We start from the raw sequence: 18,406 nt of genomic DNA, 5'->3' as shown, positions 1-18,406 counted from the left end.
CATTACAGAGCTTGGTTTCACCCATCTACTGACAAATACATCTTTATTAGTCTTAAGCAGTGAGCTGAATAATGTTGTAGCGCAAGGGTATAGTTGCTGGCATAAAACCTAACTGTATTCATTTTCCAAGTTCCAGAGAGATGTTGCTGCTAGTTTTGACAAGCAGCTAGGGAGCAGATTTTGCTGCTTGAAGATAGAAAGAAAGGAAGTTCTACAGCTGTTCTGCATTATGCTTACGTCTGGTGTGGGGTAATTATTTACAAAAATGCAAAGTAAAAGGTCAGTCAGAGTACCGTTCCCTTTCTGCCCTTGAGAACTCAGGAACAGTGTAGAAAATAGCATTATTTCTCCATAGCTGCATCTATGATTTGAAAATTTGGATCCCCACCCTGTACCCTCTGTTAAAGGTCCACAAACTTCAGCAGTAGAAGAGCAGCCACTCCCACATGAAAGGCTATGGCTCCTTGTTTATTTTGCTGCCATACAAATGCATTTCAAGCCCATCTGTGTAAAATCTGTCAAGTTGCATAGTGTCGAAGAGGTGGAGAAACACTCCGTGTTGCTGGATAGCCAAACCAGTGAGGCTGTAAGACAAGTGAGAGCTCCTTTTCCACTGTGCAGTAAGAAGGAACTACTATAACATTGTGGGAGGGGGGTGGAGGGAGGAGGCTGGCTTTAAGGTGCTGTAATATATAAATCTCGTGTTATCTTTATTTGGTTTATATATTTTATTATATTTCTTGTTGGTTCTGCTGCATACTTTGAGAGACACACATAAGAATTGCTTTTCCTTCTTGTTCCATTTGCTAACCTCTTTGAAAGCACTGTAATATCTATGTAAATAGTAATGATGGCTGCAAGGCAGCTGTACGTTTACTTTGTGTAGTATGCATGCCAGATTTGGACTTAAATTGTCTAGATGTGTAGAAAAATAAAATCTTAGGTGAGACATAAATCAAGCATGGCGTATCTAAAAGGCATACAGACATTTGCATTGTCCTAGGCAATTTTGAGTTAGAAGGCAAAGAGAAAAGATCACTCTTGTTTCAGAAAAATCTCATGTGACTTCTTTTTCTTTTAACAAATTAATATATCAAACAAGATTTAAACTGTTCATATAACACATCCTCTACTTGCACTGCATTCACTAGTTTCCTAAGCTTTAAGATAATAGGATGTAAATACACAGTACACAGAATCCACAGACCGAGTGATTTTGGATGCATATATGAGGCAGTGACTTCCCTGGCTTTGCTGCTACGTAGTCCTGGCTAATAGCTGAAGGAAACTTTTAAGTGTCCTTGAAGGGAATGTGCACTGCTTCAGAAGGCTATGAATGCTGTGAATGCAGTTATCTGTAATAGCAGAAAACTGTCATACAGGATTTATTCTGACCTCCTCCACAAGAGTTTGTCCAACTTGTCCATCATCAGAAAAGACTTGAAATGTATTCAATATGGAAGCTTTGCTTGCTCTGAACTCCTCTATCTGCTCTGTGCGTTGTTGCGTAGTACGATAAGCTACGATGGCTTCTTTCTTTTTGCAGTAACCACAGGGACCAGTTCCATTTTGTGGCCACTTCAGAAGCATGTGAAGTTGGACTTTTGCCACTGGATATGTACTTTTAGTATGACCATTGATGTTTGCCTGAATTTCTGTGTTGCAGCATCTTGCAGATGCTGCAACCTCTGTTTTAAAAACAGAACATTTGTTTTAAGTAAACTTTTACATTTCTTCAGTAAGCTGGGTTTTTATCCAAGTCTTCTTATTCAAATCATCTGCTTCTCTTTTGTACAATAAACTTCATTATCAGATTTTCCTCCCCCTCAAAGATGAGGGCTTTTGTGGTTAAAGCACTGTGCTGGATTTCAGGAAATCAAGGGTTCATTTTCTGGTTCAACCACAAATTTCCTGTGTGATTGCTTACTATCTCTGCTTCGGTTCCCCACAGATGTAGTGATGAAGTTTTATACATTTGCAGGTTATCAGGGCCCATCTTTTCATTTAATCAGATATTCTGCGTAATGGAAATGAAAGAATTTATCTGCTAGCAGAAATTACAGGGTTTGTTTCAGCTGTAATATCTTCGAAGACTAATCAGTCTTGATTTTATTCAAGAATCCACCATTTCCCCTAGTGCACCATTCTCACCATTAATAGTCTCCAGTGGTGGTGGGTTTTGTTTGCTTGTTTGTTTGTTTGTTTTCTGTTTTTCTTATTCTTCTTAGTTTTTTACCTAGCTCATACTCTTTTTCCCAAAAGTAGAAGTCTGAGTTAAGTAAAATTCTTAGACCAGCCAACCCATTTCTTAATAATTTTCCTTGGTAAAATTAAGAAGGTTCCCTATCCAGTCAACCTGAGTGTTTAACATAGCTCGCTATCCAGACTAAGGTGGCACTAAATGGTTGGATTTACTGTGTGCACGTGGATCAGCTGTACCATGCATGCAGCATAGACCATATTTTACAAAATAACTTTATCATAAAGATTTACTTCTACTTGCTTCTAGTGTTAGATGGCCTAGACTACACTTGTGCAATTTAATGTAGCGGCATTTTATTTTCTAGGAATAGTTTGGAAAAAGCTGCTTTGAACTGAGCTTGAGGTGGTCGCTTGTTGCCCTAAGGTTTTACTGCATGCATCTGTAGCATAGTGTATGTATCCTGAGCCAAACGAGTTAATATGGCACAAACTTTTGCAGAAGAGTTTTCAGGAAAGACAGGCACTAGAAACAGGGTGCTAACCACAAACTGAATACATTTTTCATTATGAGTTCTTTATACCCCGTGTAGTCATTCTGGGTTTTTGTTCAGAACCATCTTCACCAGCCCTCTCAAAGTTAAAGCACGATTACCAATGCCTTTTACTGTAGCACAGTATTTTGCCCCAGTATATTATCTGCAAATGCTATGCTTCTGTTTCAGCCAAGAGCTCTTGTTCAGTGGGAGTCAACACCCTCTTGTGTCTCCTAATGGAAGGCCTAACCTGAGCACTCCTTAGTCCTCTGTAGTCATACCTTAGTTTAAAGTGCAGAAAAAACTGTGCCTGTATTAACCTTACTGACATTGCTTTAAGCACGCTAAGGGCTGCTGTGTCGCTCTGCTAGCAGGAGGAATAACAGGGAACTTATATTCTGACAAGGCGCAGCGTCAAGCATCAAGGCACCACCTTCACACCAAATCCACGTACTAGGCTTTGAAACTAACATTTTTGTTTGTTTGTTTGTTTTTGTTTTTAATCGTCAGCTCTCTTACATGTTACTTTAATCTGATTACTAGTCTAATTTATGGAAACTTCACTTTATTGTGATAAAATGTAATTTGTACAAATATATTTTTAGGCACTTAATGTTTTTTTTTGTTTGTTTGGTTGGTTGTTTTTTTTTTGTTTTTTTGTTTGTTTTTTTTTTTCCCATGACTGATCTCTCACTGTCATTATTTATTTTCCCACTGTGTTTCTGTTGTTGCAAAATTTGTCCAAATTACATTTTGTTTCGAATCACTTAAATGCTTATGAAACTAGAACAACATGAGGTTGAAACCAGACCAATCCCTTTGATACTTGAATAGAAACACCTGTTGAATTTAACAATTTGCCATGTGTGGGTTGTTCTGATTTTCCTCCTCTCTCCTTTGAAGTTCTCATTTGTCAGAATGATAAGCAAGCCAAAGCCAGATGTCTTACAGAAGTCCTCTGTGTCACCACAATTATTTTGTCAGGTCATATGCAGACCCCATTTAAAGAAGGTGTGGGGGCTGGGAACAACCTATTTTCTGTAGAAGTAACTGGAGTGATGCTAATTATATACGTCAGCTTTTTTTTTATATGATAATGACCACAGAGACCTCATTGGCCAATTGTTTCTCAGGATTCCCGGATAGCTAGTTCTAACTTTCATTCTTTCTTTCATTTTCTTATATAGCGCTTCATTTCCAGCTGTCATATTATTTTATTTTTTATCACAGTACTAGAGTGATAATATTCTGATGACTGGTGATACTTCAAGACACCTCTGTTTAGTACTAATAACTGCTTATCATGTTCCAAAAAAACTACTTTAATGCATCTTAAATTTCCTTCAAAACACAATCCCATTTACACCTTAATTTAACCTTGAAAATAGATGCAGAAAGAGTATGGTATTCTGCTCTTATTCCACCATATACTGGTTTCTTTATCACTTTTCATGTAGTATGTAGGTGCCTTCTAGGGGCATGTGTTAAATACATGATATTAAATAGCATGTGTTAAAATACATGCTATATTTTTTTCTCTGCTTTTAGGAAAAGAATTTGTCCATGCAGGATATTGGATAGTTGTTAGAGGTGGCAAAGTAATGAAAAGAGTGCCTTGAATTGCAATGAAAGATGATAAAACTTTTAATGACCCCAATTTCTCATAGTCTTAAGAAATAAATCTGGAAGAGGCAACAGAATTGTTTGCTCTCTCTCTGTTCCTTCCTTCTCCTTCCCAATAGTATCAGCTTGTTCTGAACTACTCTGACAGGTGTTGCCATGAGCATGCAACTCACATACCTGAAAAACTTAAGCACGTATGTTTAAAGTTTCCTTTTTGAAATTCTCTAAATGTTATTTTCTTTCTCTACCCCTCTGTTCTTCTTTCCCCATTTTTCTTTTCCCTCTCGTCCTTTCCCATCCTCTAGCTTTCCCCTCCCTTCTGGGTTTGCTCCCCCCTCTTCTGTGGGTCCTCTTGTGCAGCAACCCAGGTCCTTGAATTCTACAGAGAAGTCGTATTTATCAAATGGGCTTGATAAAAAGTCATCCCTTACCAAGATCATATGATGAATTGAACGGCAGACTCTGCCACTTCATACACTTGAGAGACCAATAATTTTTTACTCATACCTGAGAATACTCTACACTCTTGTGTTTAGGAAACAACAAAATTTGATATTTAAATAGGTTACCCACTCTGCAGGCATATAGTCACTTTGGATATATATGCATATGTATATATAAAATATATATACATTGTATACATATATTATATATGCATATACCTACGGGCACACACTTTGCTATATGTTTATCTCTTTTAAATGGCACTGGATGATACGCTGCCAGGAAACCTTACATTGTTTCTGCACTTCCAGATAAGGCTCCAAATACCAGCGGTACTGGTTGTGCCTAAATTTAAAGATAATGGGAAATGGTAAAAGCAAGTTGCCACAAAAATACATAGCTGAAAGTGAAAGGAGGAAGGCAGGTTGAGCAAGCAGTTCATGAGAAAGTATTCATTGCCAAAATGCAGCACAGAAAGAAGAAAGCTAAACGGAGACTGAATGTTAAACTTTCACTCTGTACATTAAGTTTAATGGTTGTATCAACGGCTTCATATGACAGGAAATGATCTGGGCGTTTTGTTCACTTATTCTGGATGCCCTTAGTTTCACAGAGCAACTGGTAACATGGATTGCACCTCGGAAGGGGACAGCTGAACTCTCCCTCTGGCTTTAGTGAGGAAAGAGCAGCGATGAAATCCGTGGACTGTGTGCACGTCATCCAACAGAAGGATACCGCCTCCTCTCCCTCTGCCCCCCCTGGTGCTGCTTCAGGCACCACGGGACTTTTTTCTGTCACATTCCTGTGGCTTGCAATGCTCCTGTCCTCTTGTCTTGCAGCAGTGTCTCTTTACCATGTTCTCACCCTGAAAACAGAGCTAGAAGCTCTGCGCCATGAGCTGATCTACAGGGTCCAGGCAAGGTCTCCGCTAGAGCGGCCAGCCGTCTCCCCTGATGACGAGAAAGCGGGTGCCCCTGTTTCTTCCTTCCTGCAAGCCTCTGCAGCTGGTGCCAGGCAGGTAAGCTGGAGTGCTGGCTGTGGCTCGCAGGGCATGAGCTTGCAGGGAATGAGGCTGCTCTCACCAACTGCTGCCTGTCCCCGTTAGGAGAACAAGCTTCCTGGCCCTAGCCCAGCTGAAAGTTTCCGAAACGAAATCTCGAATGGGAGCAGAAACAGGGGGAGAAGGTCTGTCGTCCACACGGAAGAAACAGGTAAATAGCACCTCGCGAAGTGGGTTGGGATGCTGCAGCTGAATGCTTTTTGGAGACTAGCAGCAGTTCTTGGCTCATATCTCCTCCGCTTAGGCTGATGAATGCTCCCAGAGCCTATTACGATTTTTGCAACTGAATATAATTATTATTGAATGAATGTTGTGAACTGCATTTGCTTGATGATTACCATACTCTTTAAGGTACCAGATATTTCTGCTATCTGCAGGTTGAATTTTGAATATTAGTTCCCAATTCTTCTTCTTGTAACTATGGTATTTCTCGATTAGCTGTAGAGCTGAGTAAGGCAACTTGAAATTGTTCACATTGGAAACTGATCAATTCTAAATACATCATTCTCAATTCAGCGTAATGTCTAATTTGTTTCTCTCTGATAAATATTAAGGAGGGAAAGCTATTATTAAAAAAACAAAAAAGTCAAGTCATTTTTCTGGGAAAACATAGTCATCCTAAAAGAGAGAAGTAGCAAGAAAGCTCCTTCACTTTAAGGAAGTAGGAGCTTTCAAAGAGAAAAGCTAGCTTGTACCTGTCTGAAGAGGCAGACTACAAGGAATTCAAAAGATTAGCATTACTTCTGCGTAAAACCATCTATTAATATAGTTAGCAAAATTAATAAATTAAAAATTATTTTTTTTTACTGTAGCCTTTTTAAAAGATGCTGCAGAAAACACTATAGACTGCTCTGTAAAACGCCTCTGATGTGTATTATAATGTCAGTATATTAATGGGATACACTTGTTTCCTTCAGGGATAAAATGCTCAATTTCTTTTAGTTGTTTCCAAATACATTGACGTTTGATAGGACGAAATACAGAACTTAAACGTAACAATGTGCATACTATAATTACACTGAGTAACTAGAAATATTCCTAAATTGCTAAATCTGTTAAATCCTCTTATAAATAGTTTTAGATTGTTTTGACTGATGGGAGCTGATATTTTGAATTACTGATTAAGTTAAAATATGTTAAGTTAACAATAATGAGTAGATAAAGCCTAAATCAGAGATTGCTTAAAATGTGCTTTTGATTATTTAATTAATGTGAAATGTATTTCAGTTAATCTTCAGCAAGCTAAATGAAATTTAAGTTTTACAGTATCATTTTGCTTACCTCCAAGTCTCTAAAAGAGAATATTCATATAGGACATGAACCAAAATCCATAGGTTTAAATGAGATTTATTCTATTTCATTAATAATTTTTGGTTCAGGGTCTTGGCTAAGAGTGATTTCACAACCAGAATGCAAGACAAAATTACTTAAATTGTATTTCTTGTAGCCTGTTTCCTATCATGGGAGTCACATAACTTCCCTGCTCTCCCCACCCTAATGTCTCCCAAATAAAAACTAGTGATCTTTTATACCTAAACCACAGCTATCACCAAAATGAGGAGGCATGTCTTTTTATTTTATTTTTAATGGATATTATAGCATCAGTATTCTGCAAGTTATTCAGTTCCCTTCACTGTAGTTTTCATCTATACTCTTATTTCTCATTGAGGGTTCATGGGGCAGAGGAGGGTTTTGGGCTCCTCAGCTGTGCTTCTGGCAGACTTAAGATTCTTCTCATCAGGTAGCCACCTCTGATTATATCTATATGTATTTCCTCACCTGAACTTCTAATTAAGCTGCTTCATATTTTTGTAAGCATTGTTTTTTAAGATAAAACTGGCTGTTAAATTGTTTTGGATGGATAACAGAAAGCACAGAATATGAACATTCATTTGAAAGGGAAAACCTACATAGGCTGACGTACTACAAAAATTGTTTTCTAACACAGCCATCATATTTTGTATGTATATATTTTAAAAAAATAAATTATATTATAAATCTTTTCCTTACATAAAAGGTCATCTGTTACACCGAGTTACCTTTCTACCTGCTCTAATAACAGCAAATTAAGCTCTTTAGAGCTTAATTTTCTCAGACCAGACTTCCCTCCACTGATGACCATGAACCTGCTAGTCAATGCTAAATTTTGTTTTAGTACAGTGCCTGAAAAAAAATAACATGTTTTTGTGCCTGGTCCTGAATTCTGCCAGTTCATTGGTCATATACATAAAATTACTACCCCTGTGTTTTTATCTTCCTGCATCCATTGCTGAGTATTGGAATCCCTGCAGCCTCTAAAGTATCCCACAGATTCACTACGCTCAGTCCAGTATGATGGCAGATAAATTGAGTGAGGTGCTTCGTTCTTGTGCTATTTCTGTTTGCTTCAACAAGCTCCCAAAGCAGAGTCTAGTCTCAGAATTAATTGTTGACCCATAATTTCAATTCAACACATACCAGTTCCTTAGAAAGTGAATATTTGAGAATGTTACTGGTATAGAATTGCTTCTCTTATGTCTCTTCAGAGAACAGAAGTAAAAGAGAACCTTTTGTTGTTGTTTATAAATAAAGTTGTGATTTTTTTTTTAACTTTGATAATTAAATTCTGGTAATAGATGCCCTTGATTCTTTTCAGACCTAGCTCAACTCTTCTTGAATATATGGAATTTTCCTTTTTAATAGATTTTTAATATACACTTACTTGATATTGTGTGCATGAAAGTGGCCACGAATTGTAATTTTAATTAAAATGATGATTGAATGAAAATAGATCTAATGCAGTGCTTTCTTTCATATTTTTATAGGCTAGGCATTTTTCTATGTTCATACGTAAAAGTATTAGTCACCAGAATTTGTACATCTCATGTCTTGAGAAAATTTCCAGCACAAGTAGGCTGAAGAGATGCGTTTTGAACATCAATTGCAGAGAAAGCTGCACAGTTAACAGTCAGAAACAGAGTTCTTGATACAATGAGTAGGAGTTAATGGGTGATCTTGAAAGATGCATATTATTAATATGCAGGCAGATGTAGATCATCTAACCACTTCTAGCAGGTGTCATATCAGGACACTTAAGAGCAGGAATACTTTTCTTCTAATTTGTCTTTCTTTTTATAAATTTTGCCTGTAGAGGAAAACTTGCTACACAACAGAAACACACACACGAGCGCACACACACATTACCCTGATCACTATTATTGATTGCCTTGCCAGCATGCTTCTCTATAAGATGTATACGTCCTTCGGTCCAGGAACAAAATAGAGCTTTATTACTTGAGACAGTTCAGAGTACAAATGCCAAGTTTTATTTGCACGCTCCCTAGGTGCCTTGTTCCAATCACCTCTGTGTGATTCTGATTCCCATGGTTGGCTAGCGAGGTGAGCATCAGGTTGTCTGTAAGCTCAAATTTGCAAGGTTCTGGTGCGATCAGATTGGGGCACCCGTGGACTTTATTTACTTCAGTGTATCGAGGTTATCCGTTTCAACCAGATGTGTATATGAAAGGAACTGAAGAGAAATTCAAAGTCCACAAAGCAGTGAAACAGGCTAACTTAGCCTGGCAATTTTTCACTAGCTGTTCCCAGGTTCTTTTGCCATGTCACATCCATCCACAGGAAACAACTGGTGTCATGCAAGCACTAAGTAGTGAGAAGCCATCCCCTTTGCCATTACTCTTGATATAAGTGCTTTTTTGGCAAATTGGTACATTTGCTGATTAGAAATGTTTTGACTCCGTATGATATTGTTTTAGATCCCCATGAGAGACAGACAGTATGAACTTTTATGGCTGGAACTTGACTTCAGAGATCTTTAAGTCAAGAAAGCTAACCTTTTCTTACTGGTCTAAGCAAATTCTGCATATAAAATTCCCTCACCAAATACTTCTTATTTTATTGTTTAAAGAGGAGAAATATAAGAGTGATAAAAAAAAAAAAGTTCTCAAAAGAGATGTAATTCTTTTTTGTTTCTGCTGACAACAGGCTAACTTTAAAGGAAGTGAACACTTCTATGTGAACGAGTAGAAAAAGACTTCATCCAGTGCTTACAATTTTACATGAAGAATTCCACCTACTGAATGAATGAATCAGTGTTACATATTATACAGACCTCTGTGCAATAAAAAATACACAAAATAGGCTCTAATTTAAAAAAAATATTTTGCTTTATGCTGCATAATGGAAGTCCATATAAACTATTCTTCTTAGTAAATTATTCCTGATTATACTAATTGTAACATATTACTTGTAATTCCATTAAGATTAAAATGATGCTAGTAATACTTCAAAGATACTTGTTAGATCTGAATCGTATCTGTAACGATGACTAAGCCATTTTAATGCAGTGACTGATTTAATCCATGATTAATGCACCATAAAGACTTCTTAATTAAAAAGTGCCAAATAATCAATCTATAAACCTGCACAAGCAAAAAGTAAAGGAAGATATCTTGTGGTAATAAATTAAAAAGTTAAAAGGAAAAAAAAAAGCTGCAAATTGTTCAAGAACATACATATCGTTTATAAATTAAATTACCTAGTGTTTAAGTGTGTTTCAGGAAGTCTACAGAGTACAGATCGAGACCAAAGAAGGAACCCAAGCAAGCAGGTCTCTTTTTTAAGCTCAGGGTTTTTCATCTTTTTTGTTTGTTTGTTTCAGCAAAAGTTGAGATAGATGTCTCAGGCCACAGATACTCAGATACCAAAACTTAGCAATTTATGCACAAGTTCATAGATAACAAACTTGCAGTTTTATTTGGATGGATTACGAAGTTAGATTACAAGGTATTAAAATGATTATGCAAGTTAAAACAAGGAGAAGGAGGGGGAATTTGATCTTACTGATATGCGGAAGAGAACTACATAGATATGCAGAAGACTAAGTTCTTATCCTTCTGCAAAAGCTAGATGTGTTTGTTTTGGGTGGTGTTTTTTGTTGTTTTGTTGTTGTTTTGGGTGTTTTTGTTTTTTTTGAAATTGTGGTTACATTTCTCAACTGGTGAAGAACACATTCTTTCAAGTGCTGGCTGTGGTTTGTAAAGACATCTGGAGTCATTAACTTCTTCAGAATTGTCTGTTCTCTTCATGGAAGAAGAGTCTGAAATGTTCTTCTCCTCACTCACACCCCACAACGTGGTTTATATCAGAAGAGTAAAAACAAAAAAAATCCCATCAAAGCAAAGCTATCGTCTGAAGTCACAAGAGGTCGGGGCACACATTACTGTTCTAGGTACATGTTGTTTTGTACAGCAAGTCCTCATGTTGGTGCACACTTTAGATACTTTTACATGTTTTAAAGAAGTGTTTTACCAATCCTGTGTTCTGCTTACATTATCAAATATTCAAAAATCCTTTATACTACAAAGCTGATGCTCAGGTTTGATTTACAGTGATCTGAAGCATACTCAGGTAGAGCTTTTGACTTTTTCTGCTCTGTACTGATAGTAAATATTCAAGCCATATTTGGTAATATATATATTCTTCATATTGTAATTCAGATTTGGGTTCTTCTTGGAATAGAATTGCTAACATTTCTTAACAATGTTAGCATTTTACTTAAAATTTCTATTACTTTCCCTAAAAAATATACTCCGTATATCCTTTCTTTTTCTTTAATAACGAATTATGTTGTTTGTTTTGAATTTGTTTCAGTGAATTAGTTGATTTTAAGCATATGTGTTGTTCATAGGTCAAAATGAAGTATTTGTATATACTGGAAATAATGTGTTGGTATTGGCTTCTGAACTTTTTTTTTTTTTTTTTAAGTATCTTGTGGTTAAATTCCCCAAATAGTTTTTAGGAAATTATTTTACCTTTTTGTGGCTTTAGGTAAAATGGCCACTGTGCTGGTTTCTGTTCTCTGTATTGTCATAAATGACACTTCTGTATCCATGTTTCTCCCTGAAAGGCAAACTCACTATATTCTGCGCAGCCTTAAAGACTTCAGAGTCTGCATACATGAAAGGAAAAGAGAGATTTTTTTTTTAGAGAGTGTGTGTAGATTTGATACCATAGAATCACAGAATACCCAGAGTTGGAAGGGACCTACAGGGATCACTGAGTCCAACTCCTGGCTCCACACAGGACCACCCAAAAATCAGACCGTATGTCTGAGAGCATTGTCCAAACACTCCTTGAACTCTGTCAGGCTCGGTGCTGTGACCACTGCCCTGGGGAGCCTGTCCCAGTGCCCGACCACCCTCTGGGTGCAGAACCTTTCCCTAACACCCAGCCTGACCCTCCCCTGTCCCAGCCCCATGCCGTTCCCTCGGGTCCTGTCGCTGTCCCCAGAGAGCAGAGAGCGGATATTTGTAAACTACAGCAGAACTGTTAAGTGTTTTAAAAATATTAAAAAGTTCTCAGATTGTACCTAGCTTGCTGATTTTAATTACTGTGTGGCAGTTCTGAGGAATGATGAATAGCTTTTCAGTGCTGCTACGAATCAAATCACAAATCCAGAACCACAAACTGTGAACAAGGGCAGTTTCCTCTCTTGTTTGGATAGTGGAAATTCCAATGGCCACACTGGTGAGTTCCTTTAAAAGCAGGAAAAAGATATATATTTAGATTACTGCCAATTCCATTCACCAGGAAGGCATTTTGTTCCAAACGAAAGTAAATGAATACCTTGTGAAATAAACTGCCTGACATGCTTTTTGTTGTTGTTGTTGTGCAACTCCAGAAAATCACATTTTGATTTTATCTGGAAGCTTCTTTTTCAGAAAATTTTGTTACTTACAAATGTGATTTTTTTTTAAATAAAAAAATCACTGAAGTAAAACACCTTTTTTTTGATTTTATGTTGGCTTGGTTTTTTATTACTTATCAAATGGCAGGGAATGTAGAAGCCTTTAAATTCTTGGTTTGAAAATCTATAGATTTTGGCATGTTAAAGGAAGTGTTGACTGCCGGATAGTGTTCCTGTTAATGTCAGTAGGGATCATAGGTTCTTCAATTCTTGTGACATTGAAGCATTCCCAGACGTGCACGTGAATTTTGTCCACTGTCTGTGAGCACCACTGATGTGCTATCGAGCATCTAGCCCTCCCCTGGCAGCCCCCTTGAAAGGAGAAAGGTACAGACAGGAGACCACTTTCTTCTCCAACCCTGTCACTCTGTACACTGCAGAGAGAAGTGGATGCTGATGAGCACAGGGCTGTGCACAGGGGTACCACTGACAGGACAGAAATAATATCTCATAGAGTAGGTCACTGCCCTTTGTAGCAAGAGGGACTGAATCTGGGCCATGGCATTTTTATGTGAAAAACAAAAACAAAATAAAACAAAAAAAAGGCAAACAAAAATAGAGATTCAGCCGTACAAAGCAGAATTTTCTTTTCTTGACTTAGTATCAGTTTCTAAGTGCAGTAAATAAAGTTCAATAAATGTTACAACTGTGTTTTCCAGCCTCCAAAGTACCACAACCACCTGATGTTTTCATGAAAACCTGCTCTTAGCAAATGCAACCATCCTCTTGTCTTTTATCCTGTTCGCTGACATATGTGGTTAGCAGTTTTGTGTTTTTTTTTTTAATCTCTGTTTCTCTTGGGAGCCTGTATTTTATCATATCTCAGTATATATATCACATCCCATATCACAGTATTTTTCTCTGATCAACGTCCTATTTTCTCGTGTCTTCAACCTTTACAGTTTTGAGTAATGCTTTTTTTTTTTTTTTTTTTTTGGTCAGATACTAAGATATTTGTTGTGTGTGCATTTATTTGCTACCAGTCATCTCTGTACTTTCTCTCTTAGTACAGGGTGATTGACTGTGTGCATCTGAAAATACATGGAGGGTACATATATAGAGATTTTGAGAATTTGAGTTTACTGTTCTTGAAAGTTCCACATAACCGGTATATATGATTAACATTTTACACAAACCATGACTGGAAACTATTTTTAGCAATATAATAAATACTGTTAGAAAAACTGGTATCTGTCATAGCTGGCAGGGTTGTTGGTTTTTTTGTTGGTTTGTTGGTTTTTTTTTTTTAGCTTTTAGTTAAAAAATTAACAAAGCTAACTGATCTGATTCATAGCTTATTTAACTTACTGCTGCACTTTTTAAACGCAATTAGGACCAAAGATTAAAACAAGCAAGTACAATTTATATGCTGCTTAGCTGTAGCTCTCTGAGAGCTATCTAGTGCATGTTGCCGTGTGAATTTTGTTTTGGCATGTTTGAGTAAGACCTGCCTTGAAATCAGTAGATAGATTCTGTTTTCAAATAGGTGGTGAGACCAAGAATATAGTTTTGTTTTGCGTTCTTCCATTTTTTTTTGAAGTAGCTTCAAAGAGCTTACTCTGTCCTACAAATGACATGTATGCTTTCACTTTGCAGTGCTGCAGGCCTGCTTGCAACTGATCGCTGACAGCAAAAGTGATATCCAACAGAAAGGTAGGAATATATTCCACGTTTTATTGCTCACTGTTCCATGTTTTATATCTTTTGTCCTATTTTAATTAACTTCAAAGCAGTAACTGAGTTATATGGCCTGATTTTAAAATAAATAAATAAATAAAATAATGTGGTCGTTGCATCTGGACAGCTCTTGCAAATATCCTCTTTTTTGGGGGGAAATCCAGCTAGAGAGGCTGGAAGGCTTAACTAGTAGTCAGCTTTATTCAGTTTTGGCAGATGATAACTAGGGAAGTACATCTGTGTTTGTGGTGTTGTTTTTTTGTTGTTGGTGGTGGTGGTTTTGTTTTTTCTGGTTACCCCAAAATTCTTGTTTCTTTTAGATGATTCAAGCATTGTCCCTTGGCTTCTGAGCTTTAAACGTGGAACAGCTCTGGAAGAACATGGAAATAAAATAGTGATCAAAGAAACAGGATATTTTTTCATATATGGCCAGGTAAGAATGCTCAATTTACTTCAGCATCTGACTTTTAAAGGATTTTTAATGTCTGCATACAATATATTTGAAGTCTGTACCTCTTCGTTCTGTAGGTTTTATATACAGATACAACATTTGCTATGGGACATCTAATACAGAGGAAGAAGGCCCATGTGTTTGGTGATGATCTGAGTTTGGTGACATTATTTCGCTGCATACAAAATATGCCACAGTCTTATCCGAATAATTCTTGCTATACTGCTGGTAAACATCTATATTTTCCTTCTCATTGTTTGCAAATAAACTGTATTAAATGGAATCTCAAATGGCGGGTGATTAAGGATTGTAGCAGTTGTAAGGAAAATGGACTGCATTCATGGATCTGGTTAATTGCAAAACTACAAAACACTTTCAAAAAGTATAGCTTTATATAAAGCATCAGCAGTTGAACTACATGCATCTAACTTGGATGGTCTGAGTGATTCCCGTCTCTCCATTAACTGTATAAAGTGCTTGGATAGTTCGGTGCTTTCACAGTTAGGTGCTTGAGGCAGACAAAAGGTGTACATACTGTCCCTACTGAATAACTGAGTTTAACTTAGATGTTGGATTCCACATTTAGGTGTCCCAATAAAAAATATTTAGGAGCTGTTTTCTGCTTTAATACATCATGCATGAGTTTTAGCCACCCAATTTTTGTGTACTTCACTGTGGGCTTTTCAAAGATTCAATCCATTCTAGAATTGTTAAGGTTGGAAAAGACCTCCAAGATCATCTGGTCCAACCATCCAAATAATAGTTGTCATTCTAAAGTCATTTAGCAGCTTAAATCTCTACTCCTAATAATGGCTAATGCAATTTTACCATCTGGTTAGATGAAAAATAGTTAATTCTATAAAGAGCTCTTTTTGACTGCATAAATTAGAAACACCGCAAAAAAGACCAATTAAAATATTTAATGCAAGTCCAGCAGGCTTAGTGCTCATATGTGTGTATTTTCCTGCAGCAGCATTTAAGGTATTATTGTCCAGGCCTATCAAACCTCATTCAGTAGCTCTTACCTGTCTGCCTTTCTCCCTTGGTCATGGATTTGGGGGTTTCTGATTTTGTTATTTTCTAGCAAGATCTCTGTGAATAAAATCTGTCTTTTTTTTTTTTTCTGTCTTATATAAAAAGTGGGTTACATTCAGTAATAGGACCTGACTGTTGGCAAGTGGTGGTACTAAACAAATGGACTGGGAAGGAAGCTTTTTTTTTTTTTTTCCAAGTAGAAATTAGTTTAATGTATTCCATTCAGCCACATCGTCGTTCCTGCTTCCCAAACTCCCACCCTCTGCTTTCACCTGGAAAACTGAATTTCACTGCAGTATCTCATGTTGTTGAGCGTGTGTTGCTGCAGATGTCAGTTTTGCTCTCAGTTCAGTGATTGCAACTGGAAGGCAAGGTGCTTTCTGTTATCACATCAGCTGATGTGTGGCTTGCAGGAAGCAAACTTTTGTGCTCTGCAGTTGCAGTGGATCAGCTGATGTCTGGTAACTTCATTTGGTTGGTAAAGCTGATGAGACCTCCTCTAGAAGTGTGGGAACTGAGTGGTCTAGGACCAGCAATGCCCAGTGCTGACCTTGACTGTCTCATCACCATAAGATGAAGAATCTGACTGCACTGCAGTTATGCGATTTTTTTGCAGCATTTGCTTAAGTGAACTGTGACACCATGGGTGAAGAATGAAATTACTAAGGAAAGAAAGGTAGATCCAGCTCCACAGAGGATGCTAAGTGTCAGATTTGGGTAGGCTGAAATCTGTAAGATTGTACCTAAAGATAAAACAAGCACTTGTCACAAGTAACAAGCCATGCTTAGATTTATAAGATGATGTGTAATGACACTTTGAACACCATTTATGAAAATAATGTCTGTGAAATATTAACTTTAAAATATTCCAAATGTTTTGCCAGGCATTGCAAAATTAGAAGAAGGGGACGAACTTCAACTTACAATACCACGAAGACGAGCCAAAATATCCTTGGATGGCGATGGTACTTTTTTTGGTGCAGTCAGACTCTTCTGAAGTTCTTCGTTTCTGTTATTATGCTTAGTGCAATTTTCTTCTTTTCCAATGCATTTGTCAGGAAAAAAAATTGAATTTTAATAAAGCTGCCAATTCAGTCTCTCTCCCAAACCACCAGCTTCTGAAACCTTTTCTTCAGTTTAATGAGCGAACCCAAAACAGGAAACACACCAGACGTACTTGTGAGATAAAAATGTCATGTGATTACCAGAAAGCCAATTTATTTTAGACAATGAGAGACTCTAAACAACAGCTGTAAAGATATGGTTTTTGACTTTGAAGTAATTTCTTGTCCGTGAAGCAAATCAAAGAAGAGTTGACCACAAAGTATAGCATGAGCAGGACCATTTTATTATCCAGAAATGGAAAACTAAAACACAAGTGCATTTTAATTTTATTTCATCAAAAAAAAAAAAAGTAAAAAATTTGAAGCATAAAGGATGAGGAAGAATCATCAAGCACTAGATTGCCTATCATGATATGGTGGTGTCAGCTGGTTTCTGTTTATTTATTTTTGTTTGTTTTTCTTTGACATTGAGATTTATTTGGGAAGGAAAGTCTAAATGTACAGGATAATTAAGTGAACTCCTCAGAAGTATATAGAATAGTAGCCACTGGCTTGCTTATCCTCTGTGGACAAAAGATATATACATTACTAAAGTCTATTAGTATTTACTGATTGCAATTAGTTTTACTGGAAAATGGACACATAAGATGTTTTGATAGCTCAATCTTCAAAGTATTGCTACCCATCAAGGGATACGTGCATGTAAACAAGGCAGGCATAGAAAGAAATGTAATGAAATTAGACATAATATAGCAGGTATAATTGGATTTCTGACTTCATAATTTCTGCAGTCATATATATATATGTTGTGTATATACAATAAATATATATATGTGAAAGTATATGCACACACATTTGAGTCTTTGACACTTTTTTATAGGATTTTGTCTTCTTTTGAACAGATTAATCTATGGAAACATTGTTGCATACATATTTGTCGTATTTCTCTTGCTTTTGCTATGATCCATTCTACAAAATACAGTAAAAAGAAAATCCAACAACCCTGAACCAACCATAAAGTAATTAAAAATATACTTTTGTATCCCAGAAATCTGGACTCAATTCCTAGGATAACTATAGGGTTTTTTGTTTGTTTGTTTGTTTCGTGAAATTTTAAATATGTTGTTCAAATCTGTTTTAAACAAACAAGCAAACAAAATAGAACCTGTAAAAGGACTAAGTAGATTTTCTTTTCTTCTGTCTCTTTGCTTTTTTCAGTCAATCAGATTTATTTCTTTCCCCACCCAAGAATCCAAGTGTACTGCTTCTAATAGGGTGGTCAAAGCTTTTAGGAGATACTGTAATGAAAAAATAAATACTTATTCCACTGAGCAACAAAGAAGTATGGAAATGCTACTGAGGTAGATAAAATATTTAAAACCACAGTAATGAACTGTGCTTAATTTGAAAAAAAATGAGTCTGAGAATTGTGTCATATACGCTCATTCAGTAAAGAAAAGGCGCTTTGTATGTTGCAGTCTCCTCATATCTTTTTATAAATAGTGCTGTTTGGTTTGATTGAGTTCTTATGGTGATAGACAATAAATAAAAGTGATATAGGGCTAGGAATTA

At 36.7% G+C, this 18,406-nt stretch overlaps 1 protein-coding gene across 3 annotated transcripts; it reads left to right on the top strand.

Moving 5' to 3' along the window:
• The first annotated feature begins 309 nt into the window (after positions 1-309).
• Positions 310-17,253, top strand: TNFSF13B (TNF superfamily member 13b). Of its 3 annotated transcripts, none has more exons than XM_080577538.1 (7): positions 310-620; positions 5,642-5,820; positions 5,908-6,013; positions 14,204-14,260; positions 14,605-14,717; positions 14,813-14,963; positions 16,655-17,253. In XM_080577538.1, exons 1-7 carry the CDS (start codon positions 488-490, stop codon positions 16,765-16,767), a joined length of 852 nt encoding a protein of 283 aa, XP_080433664.1. In that variant the 5' UTR covers positions 310-487; the 3' UTR covers positions 16,768-17,253. The 3 variants fall into 3 exon arrangements, with proteins under 3 accessions (XP_080433664.1, XP_080433662.1, XP_080433663.1); XM_080577536.1 differs by having other exon boundaries at positions 312-595; positions 5,408-5,820; XM_080577537.1 differs by having other exon boundaries at positions 483-620; positions 5,408-5,820.
• The last annotated feature ends 1,153 nt before the right edge of the window (positions 17,254-18,406 follow it).

The sequence above is a fragment of the Anser brachyrhynchus genome (genome assembly GCF_964034855.1).
Source record: "Anser brachyrhynchus genome assembly, chromosome: 1".
NCBI lineage: Eukaryota > Metazoa > Chordata > Aves > Anseriformes > Anatidae > Anser > Anser brachyrhynchus.
This window is presented reverse-complemented; position numbering and strand designations above follow the sequence as displayed.

Excerpts from the sequence above, each read along its gene's own strand:
- TNFSF13B (XM_080577536.1), top strand. The coding sequence starts at position 5,494 with ATGAAATCCGTGGACTGTGTGCACGTCATCCAACAGAAGGATACCGCC. Across the intron at positions 5,821-5,907 it reads CTGCAGCTGGTGCCAGGCAG|GAGAACAAGCTTCCTGGCCC; the intron begins GTAAGCTGGAGT and ends TGTCCCCGTTAG. Across the intron at positions 14,718-14,812 it reads ATTTTTTCATATATGGCCAG|GTTTTATATACAGATACAAC; the intron begins GTAAGAATGCTC and ends TTCGTTCTGTAG.